At 42.0% G+C, this 12531-nt stretch overlaps 3 protein-coding genes across 5 annotated transcripts in view; 2 read left to right on the plus strand and 1 right to left on the minus strand.

Moving 5' to 3' along the window:
• The window catches only part of LOC121685167 (signal-induced proliferation-associated 1-like protein 2), a 105328-nt gene extending 104501 nt beyond the window's left edge, over positions 1-827 (minus strand). For all 3 annotated transcript variants that reach the window (XM_042065527.1, XM_042065525.1, XM_042065522.1), the window contains exon 1: positions 674-827. The gene's annotated coding sequence lies outside the window, so the exon portion shown is untranslated. The remainder of the gene's footprint in view (positions 1-673) is intronic.
• Positions 828-1741: 914 nt separating this feature from the next.
• Positions 1742-4184, plus strand: map10 (microtubule associated protein 10). The gene has a single exon (XM_042065532.1). It carries the CDS (start codon positions 1807-1809, stop codon positions 4084-4086), a length of 2280 nt encoding a protein of 759 aa, XP_041921466.1. The 5' UTR covers positions 1742-1806; the 3' UTR covers positions 4087-4184.
• A 382-nt stretch (positions 4185-4566) lies between these two features.
• On the plus strand, positions 4567-7628 carry ntpcr (nucleoside-triphosphatase, cancer-related). The gene is made up of 5 exons (XM_042065551.1): positions 4567-4729; positions 5078-5240; positions 5331-5433; positions 6154-6363; positions 7020-7628. Exons 1-5 carry the CDS (start codon positions 4696-4698, stop codon positions 7095-7097), a joined length of 588 nt encoding a protein of 195 aa, XP_041921485.1. The 5' UTR covers positions 4567-4695; the 3' UTR covers positions 7098-7628.
• The last annotated feature ends 4903 nt before the right edge of the window (positions 7629-12531 follow it).

The raw sequence follows: 12531 nt of genomic DNA on the forward strand, positions 1-12531 counted from the left end.
AGTGGCGGCATCTTAAAAAAAAAAAAACACTAGGTGACGGTTGGGTAGGCCTAAATATCTGTATAATAAAATACAATGGACAATGGGATTTTAGTTTTCCCATTAAGACATTGTGTACCTATGTATTTTGCAAATATGGCCGTAATGGTAACGTTAGCTGAGGCTCTCTGTGGTGCCTCAACTGAATTTACTGAAATCATTCATAACGATCTTGTTCTTCACAAAATTGCAGCTTAATTCAGCATTTCATATTTTCTCAATTTCCCCACAGTCTCTTAGTGAGAGGCAACTAAGTCAGCAGCCTGACAACAAGATTGCCACACTGAAACCATAGTAGCCCACTGTAAAACGACATCGTTACTTTGAAGGCTCTCTCAATGTTTTGCAGAAACACGTATCGAACAAAACGTTATACTGTCTAACTTGATTCAAAGTTAGTGTTTCAACCTAGGCTACCAGGTAGATATGATGACGTTATTTCGTAGCTAGATAACTTTATATTTAATTGTCACCAAATATGTGCAACAGAAATTATCAATGAATTTACACGCGCTATAGCGTGCATGGGTGAATGTCTACAAAATGTTTCTACGCAGACTGAATTAGGCTAAAATAAAAGCAGTTCAATGTGTCTTGCTTAATATTGAAAATAATTACCATTCATTAGCCTTACCTGTCACATTCGCCACGATTCCCATAGTAGCCTATCCGAGGAAAACGTACAGTTTTGAATAGGGTTATCCTAGTTGATGAACTCGCAACTTGGTGGGTTTTCAAGCAAAGCTTTCGCTGCCGTACGAGTTCACTGTTTCACTCAGCCTACTTGGCCGCGGCTGAAATACAGTTGAACCGTCTGGAGCAGCTAGATTCTAGTGAGGCTGACAGCGCTACAACGTAGACCCGCCTACTAGATGCAATGATTCGCCAAGCTGCGGCCAAACCTCCACTAATGAAGACATTAAGTTGTCCGCGGGTATGTCAATCATAAATCAACCTAAATATTCTTGGATGAACTCACCTTCGTTCCGAAAATTGGCATGCATAAAAATATGCATCAGGCGAAGAGGACTGTTTAAACCAATATAGGCTTACAATCAGAAAGTGTTTTGCCTAGCTTTGATAAACCTATTTCGATTCATGAAATACCAACAGCCATTACAATTAGGCTATTTGCGCTCCTCTAGTGGCACCAACTGGAAGCAAAATGTAGGCGCTTTATCTTTTTACCAAAAGTTATGATTTTGTTTTCTTTTTGTCCTTGTCGTGTTGTTGTCACGTTTTGATAATTAAATAGACTAGGCTATATTTCGGTTAAGGCTTTGACCACTTGTGCTAAACATACAAATATGACATCGAAATTTCAACTTGAAATCGAGGATAATTATCAGCTCAGCTGAGAACTACAAGTCCCAACATGCCTGGCGTGGCTTATTACGTAGATTGCGCGACCGAAGTTGTTGCTAAGACGCTTTTAAGCGACAAAAGCTAAGCTGCTACTTTCTCAAACATGCAAACATGACTGTTCCCAAATGCGAAACTCTCTTTTCTTTCGAATTTTTAGTGGAATATGTTCAACTTGACACAGGCTGCAAACTGCTAAGAAGTTCGAAACCGGCTGTCGGGGTGAGACTGTTGGATTTCCCAACGCTAGTTATTTATCAATCAAACGAATCACAAACAGATGGATTATCGAAGTCGGATGTGGATAGATCAAATGAGGTCATTTTCCACAAAGGCAAGTCGTGCTTGTTTAAAATTAATTTGAATTTTCTTCAAAAACATTTAACAAACACTCCTCTTTACGCAATGGTCATGGATGTTGGACAAGAGACTCCAAAATTAATTGGGAGTTCACTCATTTCTCTGACAAGATTGGTCAACCAGATCAAATCAGATGTGGAGGAGCATGGCATTGGCACTCCCTCTGCCTATGGCGAACGAGGGACGCATGACTTGTGCAATCTCATGGGGATGAAAATTGGACGGATTTCTGTAGCCTGCAAACTTGTTAGTTTAGGAGGAAGTTTAATTCCTCATATTTCAGAAAACAAAATCCACAGTGTTGGAACCACATTGTCACAGGAGACTAATGGAACGGAAATGGCTAACATGGCAACAAACGTTGTCTGCTGCAAGACTACTGAGGGTACTGGGGTAAAGCCTATTGAGAAGGAAGGTTTCTGCCATGTTGTTTGTCAGAGAGTAAAATTTGATGGACACCCAAAGGATATTGTTGTGTCTGAGGCAGAGGAAAAAAGGGTTGCTTCGACAAGCACTCAAACTGAACAAACAAAAAAGCGAATTAAAAAAATAGAAATAGCTCGGATTGATTATGAGGAAGAGCTAAGTCCAACTCTGTTCTGTCCTCCACCCATGTTCTATAGTTCCGCAGACAAATGTCAAGAGGACAAGGAGTTTAAAACTTCCAATACAGGAATGGATTCCCTTAGGGTAGCAGACCTGGACACAGATGAGGAGTTGTCCGATTCTGAAATGCCTCCTTCCAAGGAGCAGAGGGGACCAGCTATTGTTGAGCATCCAACAGGTAGTGAAATACCACCACAGTCATTGGCACCATCACATCTTGGGGATGCCATAAGACAGCTGCCTTTGCTGAACGCCCTTCTTGTGGAACTTTCTTTGTTGAATGGGCAAAACCAGCAGCAGCAGCAGCCTCTATCCGTTCATCCCAATCTAGCTTGGATTTATACATCAGCACAAGGGCCCACAGATCCTACTGCTGACGGCACAAAACCACCATTACAAATGCTGAAAAATGATGCATCACCTCAGCAGAAAGCACAGATGTTGTCCTCCCTGAGACGGGGGCACAGTGAGCGCTGTGTTAAGTCTCTGATCTCTGTTTCCCCATCCAGTAAACAAAAAAGGGTGAAAGCAAACAAACATTCTCCACATCCAGAAAAGACAAAGCCAAAGAGAAAGTTAACATATGGCCTGACACACACATATCGGCTTAGGCTGCAGAGACTAAGCACTGATCTTCCTAAACCCAGAGAGTGCGTGGAACATGCCAACTCAAAACAGTCCAAACCTGCTAAGCAGAAGAACAAGAATCTAAGCTCCAGCAGCAGTATGTTAAAGAAAAGCCTCAATTTAGATGACAACATTGACACATTAATTAATGGCATTATTGTGGATGGTACACAAGAAAACACTCCACCAAAGTCCTCAGACAGGCCAAACATTTGTCGCTTATCCATTGAAAGTGGTGATCTTCCCGATCGTAAAGCTGCATCAATTCTCAAACACACCCTAAAAAAGAAACCAGTACATTTCAAGCAGGACAAGGAATTGCATATCAGAATTCCTAGTGCATTGAGCCAGCATTCTGGCCGTAGTGATTTGGAACATAGGGCAAATAAACCTGGCTTTTCCAGCTCCAGTGAAGATGAGGGTGGTCAGGGAGAAAGCAGATGGAGTGGTCCTCCATCAAAGTGTTCTGACTCTGACTGCAGTGAGGGCCAGGTAGATTATCAGGATGATTTCACCAGTCTGGACCCCACTGATGGCTACTCACCCGACCTGCTGAGTAGTCCTGAACCCAGGATGACCAGAGTTCCCAGTGATCCCTCCAGCTTGAATGACGAATCAGTCCGAAATCCAGATTTGCCTGTGCCAGTCAAAGCAGCCACGTCTCCCAAGCGCTCCCTCAAAGGCACTCATGTGATCAGGCAGTCCATGCGGGCCTCTGGCCTTAGTGTCTCTTCAGATGCCGATGACTTGAGGTCAGGTTATACTCCATCTGCTCATTCCAGACACAGCCAAGTACCTCAAGCGAGGTCTGAATCTCAGGACAGTGAAATGGGAGGGAGGGCCTCTGTATCCAGACATCCCACAAGGCCCTGGAGCGAGCGGAGCGACCACACTGATGATGTCACACACTACAGAGGTTACTCAGAGGATTCGTTTGCACACCATAGTGACTCCGATCCTGAGTCACTTTCCTTGCTTGATCCCATTGAGGCGGAGGAAGAAAACGATCAACTTGGCACACTCGGACTCACACAAAAATACCAGCATATCTCAGACCTCATTGTCAATAAGCTTCCTGGCTACACACTATGATAGAGATGTGTGTAATGGTGTGTAGGTTTGGACCTGTGATGTGGTTGTCTTGTTTCTTGTATTTTTAATTAAATGTTTTACCAATTTGAAATCATTAATCAGTTAATGGAATGGTCTTGTGTCAAATATTATCGGGTATGTTTTTATACTTTGCCTGTGGTTTTATTATGTGACAGAAGCTTAAACATTTTCAATGTTTCTAACCTTTCATCTCAGACACTGCCTTTTCTTTTTCTGCATAACATTTGAATTGCCGAAATTTTGCCTTGCAGTTGCCGATGCATATTTGCACAAAATTACACTCAAAGAATTCATGGTTAGATTAGCCTATAGGCCTATAAAGTAAACCTCCAAACTTAAATGGGTATAGAGGAACATGCTATGCTAAATTTGTTTTATAAATCTCGGGAAGGAGTAGTGTAATAGACGCATTATTTATTTAAATGGGTAATGGATAATAAAAGAGACAATCGAGTCCGCACTAGGTCTTCCTTGCATCCATGTGTGTTGCTCTGATGCCTTAAACGTCGACAGAAGTTGGAGTACTACTGCGCATGCGTACTCGGCATGCTTCTGGAGTTTTGCAAGACTAGCGCTGTCTGAAACAAAATGATCAAACACGTCTTTTTGACAGGACCCCCTGGTAACTATTTTAAAAAGCAATTCATAAACTGAAGCTGTTGCATGTACTTAGTAATTTCAGGCAAGCTTATCATCCGTAGCTAAGTTAATTAATTGGAGAATCCAGTCACTAGCAAGCTAACAAATGAGCTAACGTTATCTGGCTACGTTTAGTCCATTGTTTTGAGGATGTATAAGGACAAAATAGGCTATTTTAATGCACTCAGCTGCCTGTGCATTATTATAGTGACCCATTATGAACTCATAGGCTACACATTGAATTCAGGTCTGCTACAGTGGACGACGTAATGTCAGCTAAGTTACAGTTCGCACATGTTTTAGCAGAAGTCTGTTGTGGTTTTCTCTAAAGGCGTGGGCAAGACCACACTAGTACAGAAGGTGTGTGATGCTATGAAATCTGCGGAGGTGACCATAAATGGCTTTTACACCGAAGAAGTCAGGGCCGGAGGAAGGAGAGTTGGGTTCGACGTCGTCACTGTCTCGGGAGAGCGAGCACACCTGTCGAGAGTCGGGTAGCTGACTGAGCATCACAACGTTCCCATATCAGCCAGTGCTGTCTGGACTACATGCACACTTGAATCAGTCTTTTTTCCACTTATCAGAAATGATTCTGGTGCTTCAGCTGGAAGACGAGAGTACAGAGTTGGTCAGTATGTGGTCGACCTGCCATCGTTTGAAAACCTGGCTCTCCCTCTCTTCAGACAAGTAAGCACAAGTGTTGCTGGGCCAGGTAACATTCTTATCTGAATAACAAACTAGTCTCCTATAAAGTAGGCCAACTTAATACTGTTCAGTGGTGTGGCTACTACGTCCAAAAGTGGTGCCATGTTAAAATGTCCCATTATTGACTCAGTTTATTTAATGGAATGTCAAATAGAGACATTGCCGACCTGTTCTTGCTTTAAATGATTAACATGAAGACAAGAATTGAGTGATTATTGTGTTATGTAGTGGGGACCAGATGTTGTATAGAACATAATTTGTGTGCAGTGCAGTGCTCAGAAGAAACATAACAGCTAATGACATGTAGGCTATTTGAGCATATGGCCTTCCATCACATACTGTAGTTAGGACATTATTATTATTTTTTTTTTTTTTTTGGGGGGGGGGGATCAAACCCGGGTCGCCGGCGTACTGTGCAGTTGCGCCACAGCTGGGGCCAGGACATGAATTTTTTAACGGCACCATGTATGCTTCTGTCCCATTCACTGCACCGTATATGATTTTGTCTGTATTTGTGTCTCTTGGGTTTTGTCCACAGTTGAACCTGACCTGGATATAACCTCTTCAAAGCAAATAACTGTCATCTAGTCTTACTGTCATCTATGTAGTCAGATAAAACTACTACCAGGGACAGAGAGCATCATAAATGCATCATTTGCATTTCAGGCAGTTAACTAGTCTGAATTCTTTGGGTCTTGGCAGGTTGGTGGTGGCTCTGAAGGTGACAGGCGGGTGTTCGTTATCGATGAGATCGGGAAGATGGAGCTCTTCAGCCAGGCTTTCATACGTGCTGCGAGGCAGACCCTGGATTGCAGTAACTGCTCCATCCTTGGTACCATCCCCATTCCCAAGGGCAAACCACTAGGCCTGGTAGAGGAGGTGCGGGGGAGGGCAGATGTAAAGGTCTTCACGGTTAGTATCGGCTAATGTCTATGATGCCTGTCCATCTCTAATCTGTTCAATGGTAATGCCAAGGAGTGTTGTGTGCCTCCCCATTAGGCTACAGAGATTTAAAGAAGAATTTGAACATGACTAATACTTAAAACAGAAAGGCACTCAGAAAAAAAATAAACAAACAAATACATATTTCTGGGCCAAATGAAGAATACTGATCCTATTGAGGATTTTTTTGCTGTTTTTGTGAGATTAAGTTCAAAGTGCAAAACCCGAAACTGAATGATACTATTACGAGCAGTGATCCTAAGTGACCTGAAAAAGCCAATACATGCATACATTTTCAGCTTTTCAGTGCTCTCTCTACATTTGATACCTTTCCGGTGCATCCTGTGAGTGTGTTTGTTTGCATAGAAGTTGAATGCTGGCTTGTGCTATCCTGAATGCTGCACAAGCACTGTATGGTTATTGTTTATGGAGAGAGAGAGAGAGAGAGAGAGAGAGAGAGGAAATGTCTCACATCCATCGTCACACTACCGGTACTTGCCTGTGCTCCATGCTTTGAAACAGTGACCGCACAATGTACACACATTGCATTGATCATGAATGCAGTGTGTCAGTTTGATGCCTTAGAGTGGATGATGTCTAATCAGAAATGTATCTTTTGCCCTCAGATTTCAAAGGAGAACAGAAATACCATTTTGCCAGAGATTGTGGCAACACTACAGCAGTGTCTCAAGCAAGAATCTTAACACCAGAAAAATGGACTGAAACATATGAGGAGATGTTTGTTTGCATCCCGAGTATCTTTGTTTTTTTACTAAAAAAATAATTTTATTTTATTTATATAAAGACAAATTATTATTGTTAACCCCAGAATGTGGGTATTTAGTGCAGTGTTAAATGCAAAAAATGTATGCATGCAATTAAGTTTTGCTCTTTTTTTTGCTCCCTCGTATAGTGTCTCAGAATGGATTCTGACATGAATAATTGATTGAGACAACGAAGTTTGACAGCTGGACTATTGTTTTTGATGGAGACCTCTGTCTTTTCTGTTCTAAATAGGGGGAGGGTAGAGTGTAGTCTAGGCAGTATCTTCACCCTCAAACTGAATGAGTTGTGGTTTATAAAGATCTGCTATGTCTAGTTTTTCATTTTGGAGTATTTGTTTCTAAAGTCAGACCTTTGTGGAGGTCTCATTCTTTCCTGTTAGAACCAAGAACCTAGAATTAGGGAAGATAAATAAATGAATGAATAAATTAATATTTTAACAGACAATTCCATCTGTGTTGATGTTTATTTATTTATTATTGATTTATTATTTATTATTTATTACACACCATGAATACGGAAAGAATATATATCGGGAAATTGGCTTCACAATCAGTTTTGAAATGGTCTGTGTGAAATACATCTACTCCAAGGATGTTTATATCAGCAAATAGCATTTTATAAAAATCATGTTTTATGCATCTTTGTTAAGATGACAAGGGTAACAATAATAGTTCTATGGTTGTTAGACAGGAGAAACCCTATATTTAGGTATAATGCTTTCAGTGGTTTGCTTATGCTTTCGACAGATTCTCTATGCAACAGATTGTTTCTCTAAAAAAAAAAAAAAGATTTTAGTGAACTCCAGACAATGCAACAACATGGCTGCATTAACAGCATAACGAGAGTAAACACTAGCACAGTTTCCTCGACCTACAAGTCCATGTCATTTCACCCACGACTACACAACAAGCACACAGTATGTTATCCTTATCATCTCTGCTATCTAGATGACCTGAATATGATCTCAGACCTGTGGTTGCCATTTGTTAAATCCATTTTCAGAGGATTTCTACAGTGGTTAGGGCAGATGTAAGCCACAAACATGTCATGGAGCAATATTGTGATGTGGCCGAAATGATGTTAGGAAGTAAGGATTAAAGTGCATTCATGATTCCACCACTAGTATGGATGCGTTTCAGATTAGGTGGATAATGGCTGACCTGGTGGAAAGCAGGTTGACATACAAAGCTGGGCATGCTGTTTCTCCCTATGATTATTGTTCATGGCATTACACAGGGAGAGACTCAGAGAGAGAGAGTGAAGGAACTCACATTCAACCTCATACTATACTTGGCCTGTGCCCCATATTTTAATTAGTACCACTTGAAATCAAGCTGGTGGTAATGTCAAGTTTTTAAACAAATTCATTTAATCCAGTCACCCTCTTTGTACCATTTTGCTGGCTCAACTGAAATGTTCAAACATCTGAGATGTTCTGTTTCTCCAGCCCAGAGGAAAGCATTTAAACTTCTCTTGCTACTTCATCACTCCCCATTTCTCCTTAGCTTTTCCTCTCCTCAACATGCCCCACAGTGAACACAGTGTTACAGTGAAATAGGTCATATTTGAAAGTTGGGCGAAGTGAGTAGTGTTGGCACTAGGTATCAGTGGCCATGCCCAGCTGATGCAGCACAGTGTGCTGTTTTATTGTGCCAGGCAGGATTTGCGTCAGAGAAACCTTCATGCCAACATTCGCTCTCCTCAACCGTTATTGTCTCCCATCAATGGCTGCCGATGGATGGTCAGAAAGAGAGCCAAAAGCCCAGGAGAGTTGAACTAAAAGAGCTGCCCTGTTATGTTCCAGTCTCATCATGAGTCTAACATCATGAGTAGGTGATTGTAGTACAATTAATGTAAAATGAGTCATCAGTCAATGTAATATTCCAAATGTCTTAGCCTGTTTTTTTGCCATATGAAATTAATGCTTTGCCTAAAGCCATCAAGTATATCACTTAAAATAAATTCTGTTTAAATGTGTGTCTGTGTTTACATGAGTTTCCACTGTGCACATATATTTGGGCCAGTTGTGTAAAAGGGTAAAACTGGAGTGCCTGGACAGACGTGTTCTGTGAGGAAATGGGTCTGTGGCCGTTTGGAGGTGCACTGCAGGAGATGTTGGAGGGGTCGCTTGTGCCTGGGCCAGCGCCCAGGCCCCTGCAGTGGCAGGACAGATGGATTACATAACACCGCTGACTGGAGAGTAGGCAGGAGCTCGCTGTGGCCCTCATATCCCCCATGGGTATATCCACGGACCAGGCTCTGAAGATGTGTCATCAGAAATGTGTGTGTGTGTCTGTGTGTGTGTGTGTGTGTGTGTGTGTGTGTGTGTGTGTGTGTGTGAGAGAGACAGAGAGTGTGTTGGTGGAATGGTTCTTGTGTTATTTAGACCTCATGTTGTTGAGTGTGGTGAGAATTCCAGGCTTGAAGAAATGTGAATGGATATTGTTTTGATTATGTCACTTCAAATGTTTTTTGTGGCAGAGGTGAGTTAGAGTGATTGTAATCTTTAGTGAAACTGTTTCACTGTTTCACTTTTTTTATGAGATGAATCTGACAAAGCATCTACCATTCATATTTCATCTTCAATCCATACATTCATTTACAGATCATTCATATTCAGAAAAATGTGCGTAGGGGGATGGGATTCATGTTAACTGTAGCTATAAAGAACCATAATGGAACTATGTGTGACCCTTTCCACTGCCAGACAGACACAAGGATTGTGCCTGATATGACACAAAGGAAAGTTATATTTTTTTCATGACTCGCCTTTATCTAAGCTCACAGAAATCTCCAAACAGTGATTATCTGCCCCCATGGGCTTCCTCTCCCCTTTAAACAGCAACATATTCTGCCCATGAATACAGATGGCAGGACCCTTCAGGGGTCCAGTGATGGGAGTGGGGGGGAGGGCTGTATAGTACATGATCCAGCCTCAATGCCTGATGCGTTACTACAGTGGTATTCACAGCTATTCTCTGTGGGACACCTCAGAGAAAAGCCGCGGTGAATGAGCTTAGTGTGGGCCCACTGAATTTGTAGCCTGATTTCCATATCACCAAGTTGCATCCGTGGGTTAGCAGACACAGAGGGGCTTGCAGTCTTACTAGCCCCCCACCCCTATACATTGAAAGCCTCTCGCTGCGCTGTTTAAGGGCTTATAGCCTAAACTGGCGAATCTGTGGGCAGTGTAATCTGTGGGAGTGGCGAAAAAAAAAGCTTTTGTACATACTTTTTAATAAGGATGATGCCTCGTGGGATTCTCCTCATGATGAAACATGGCAGGAGGGGTATAGCGCCCATTAACTGATGGCACATGGCGTAGCAGCAACAAAGAAAATTAACAAAATATAATGAGACAGAGTTCTTGACCTTACCCGACAGACAATACATATGATTGTCATACAATTACTATTACCAATCTCAACAACACATGTGGATTGCAGAAAAGAGGTGCACAGAATTTCAGGAAGGAAATTTGCCTGCATCACATGACAAGGAATGGCAAGGTCTGCAGGGGACCCATATTGTAGACCCTCCCTGTAGTTCTGGGGCTGGTTGCACAAAACACCTTAAGTTAAGATTTTCTTTTTTTTTTTGTGATTTCAAAGAGCAGGTCAGCGTCAGCATTTCTACTGAGGTGTGGCGGACATGAAGCCTTGCTAGAGCTCTCTAGATGTTAGATGGTCTGTTGTGCCACAACCCTGTAGGCACTGAATCAGATATGTCAGGTACGTCAGCCCCGGTCTGAGCATGTTCAGTTAGGCCAGTTATTACTAACAATTCTGTTTGTAAAGGAATTCTAAAACAATTTATTGAACAGCTCGGCATCTGATAGCATGTGTGTGTGTGTGTGTGTGTGTGTGTGTGTGTGTGTGTGTGTGTACAAAAATTGCATAGCTGTATGCACTTTCTGATCACATTCATGTTAAAGTGACCTAGAGTCATGTAAACAGATCATCCAAAGCTTGAGTGCAAGCCAAGCACTTTGCACACAATAGTGTTGCAGCCACGCAGGGCAAGCTTCTAGCCTGCTCCTTTAAGAGCAGCGGTGTTGAATTTCACCTTTGAAGTCTTGGATCAAAGCTGACCAGTGGTGGGACCCCAGCAAGCAGAGAGAGAGAAAGAGAGAGAGAGAGAGCAGTAAACATAAAGATGACAGGAGACCTTAGAACACGAGCTGTAACAGACACGCAGTCACACACGCACGCACACACACACACACACACACACACACACACACACACACACACACATACACACACACACACAAACACTCTCTCTCTCTCTCTCTCTCTCTCTTTCTTTCTCTCACACAAATCCGCCTACATTTTCCACCTGCTTTCCCTCTCATCGGCCTGTGTTTCCCACGCACTCCTGAAGGTGAAAAGGTTACTGGGAGCATCACAGAGACAGGAGACCATGCATGCAGAAACAGCATGAAACAACACTCAGCACTGGACGAGAGATAACTTAAGGGCTTGGGGGCTGGAATCTTACATTCGGATCATGTGTCTGCAGCAGGAGCTGGCAAATTAAAACTTGCCCCAAGCAAACCAGCACCATTTTCTTTTTAGACTTTGTGTTAATTGTATTTGCCCCCAGAGGAAACCTCTCTCTCTCTCTCTCTCTCTCTCTCTCTACTCTGGTATGTCCTTTTATTTAGAAAAAAGGTAGAGGAACATAGAAGTACTTTAAAAAATACATTTCAGCAGAATATTTTATTAACCCCACACTCATACATAGTGGATAAATAAAAGAAACATTTAGAAACACATTATTCAATATATTCAATTCACTCAACACACAAAAAGCTTATCTAGCAGAGATGTTTTATAACATGGCATTATACCTATAACACTACCTAATACCTACCTTATAACACTTAAATCTTAAACATATGTACACATATCATACATGTTCAGTAAGGGATAATGTATAGAACGCCGGTCATTATTGGGAAAATAAGTCCGGACAGGGCGAACCGGTCTTGTTCCGCCCTGAAGGGACTTATTTTCCCAATAATGACCGGCGTTCTATACATTATCCCGCTTATTATACGCCTACTTGCCAAAACGAAAATCCACGTCCACGATATGTCTCTTTACATTTATTTGTTACCGTTTCGTCGTGGCTTTTGCTGAGAAACAAATAGTTTGCAACACACGCTGAACTTGAATCAAACATTCTTTAGAACACAGCTGATCAACCGTCTGCTTTCACTTTTGAAGTTCCGATGCAAGAAGTGACCGGACTACTTGCGGAGTGATATGAAAAACTTAAAATAAGTAGCACAAAACCCGTTGCCATTGACAGCGGTAATTATATGTTTGCAGCGGTAATTACATGAAA

Source organism: Alosa sapidissima, chromosome 16 (assembly GCF_018492685.1).
Source record: "Alosa sapidissima isolate fAloSap1 chromosome 16, fAloSap1.pri, whole genome shotgun sequence".
Lineage (NCBI taxonomy): Eukaryota > Metazoa > Chordata > Actinopteri > Clupeiformes > Clupeidae > Alosa > Alosa sapidissima.

Coding starts and splice junctions, on each gene's coding strand:
- map10 (XM_042065532.1), top strand. CDS start 1,807: ATGGTCATGGATGTTGGACAAGAGACTCCAAAATTAATTGGGAGTTCA.
- ntpcr (XM_042065551.1), top strand. CDS start 4,696: ATGATCAAACACGTCTTTTTGACAGGACCCCCTG. Junction 4,730..5,077: donor CTTTTTGACAGGACCCCCTG/GTAACTATTTTA, acceptor TTTTCTCTAAAG/GCGTGGGCAAGACCACACTA. Junction 5,434..6,153: donor CTCTCCCTCTCTTCAGACAA/GTAAGCACAAGT, acceptor GGGTCTTGGCAG/GTTGGTGGTGGCTCTGAAGG.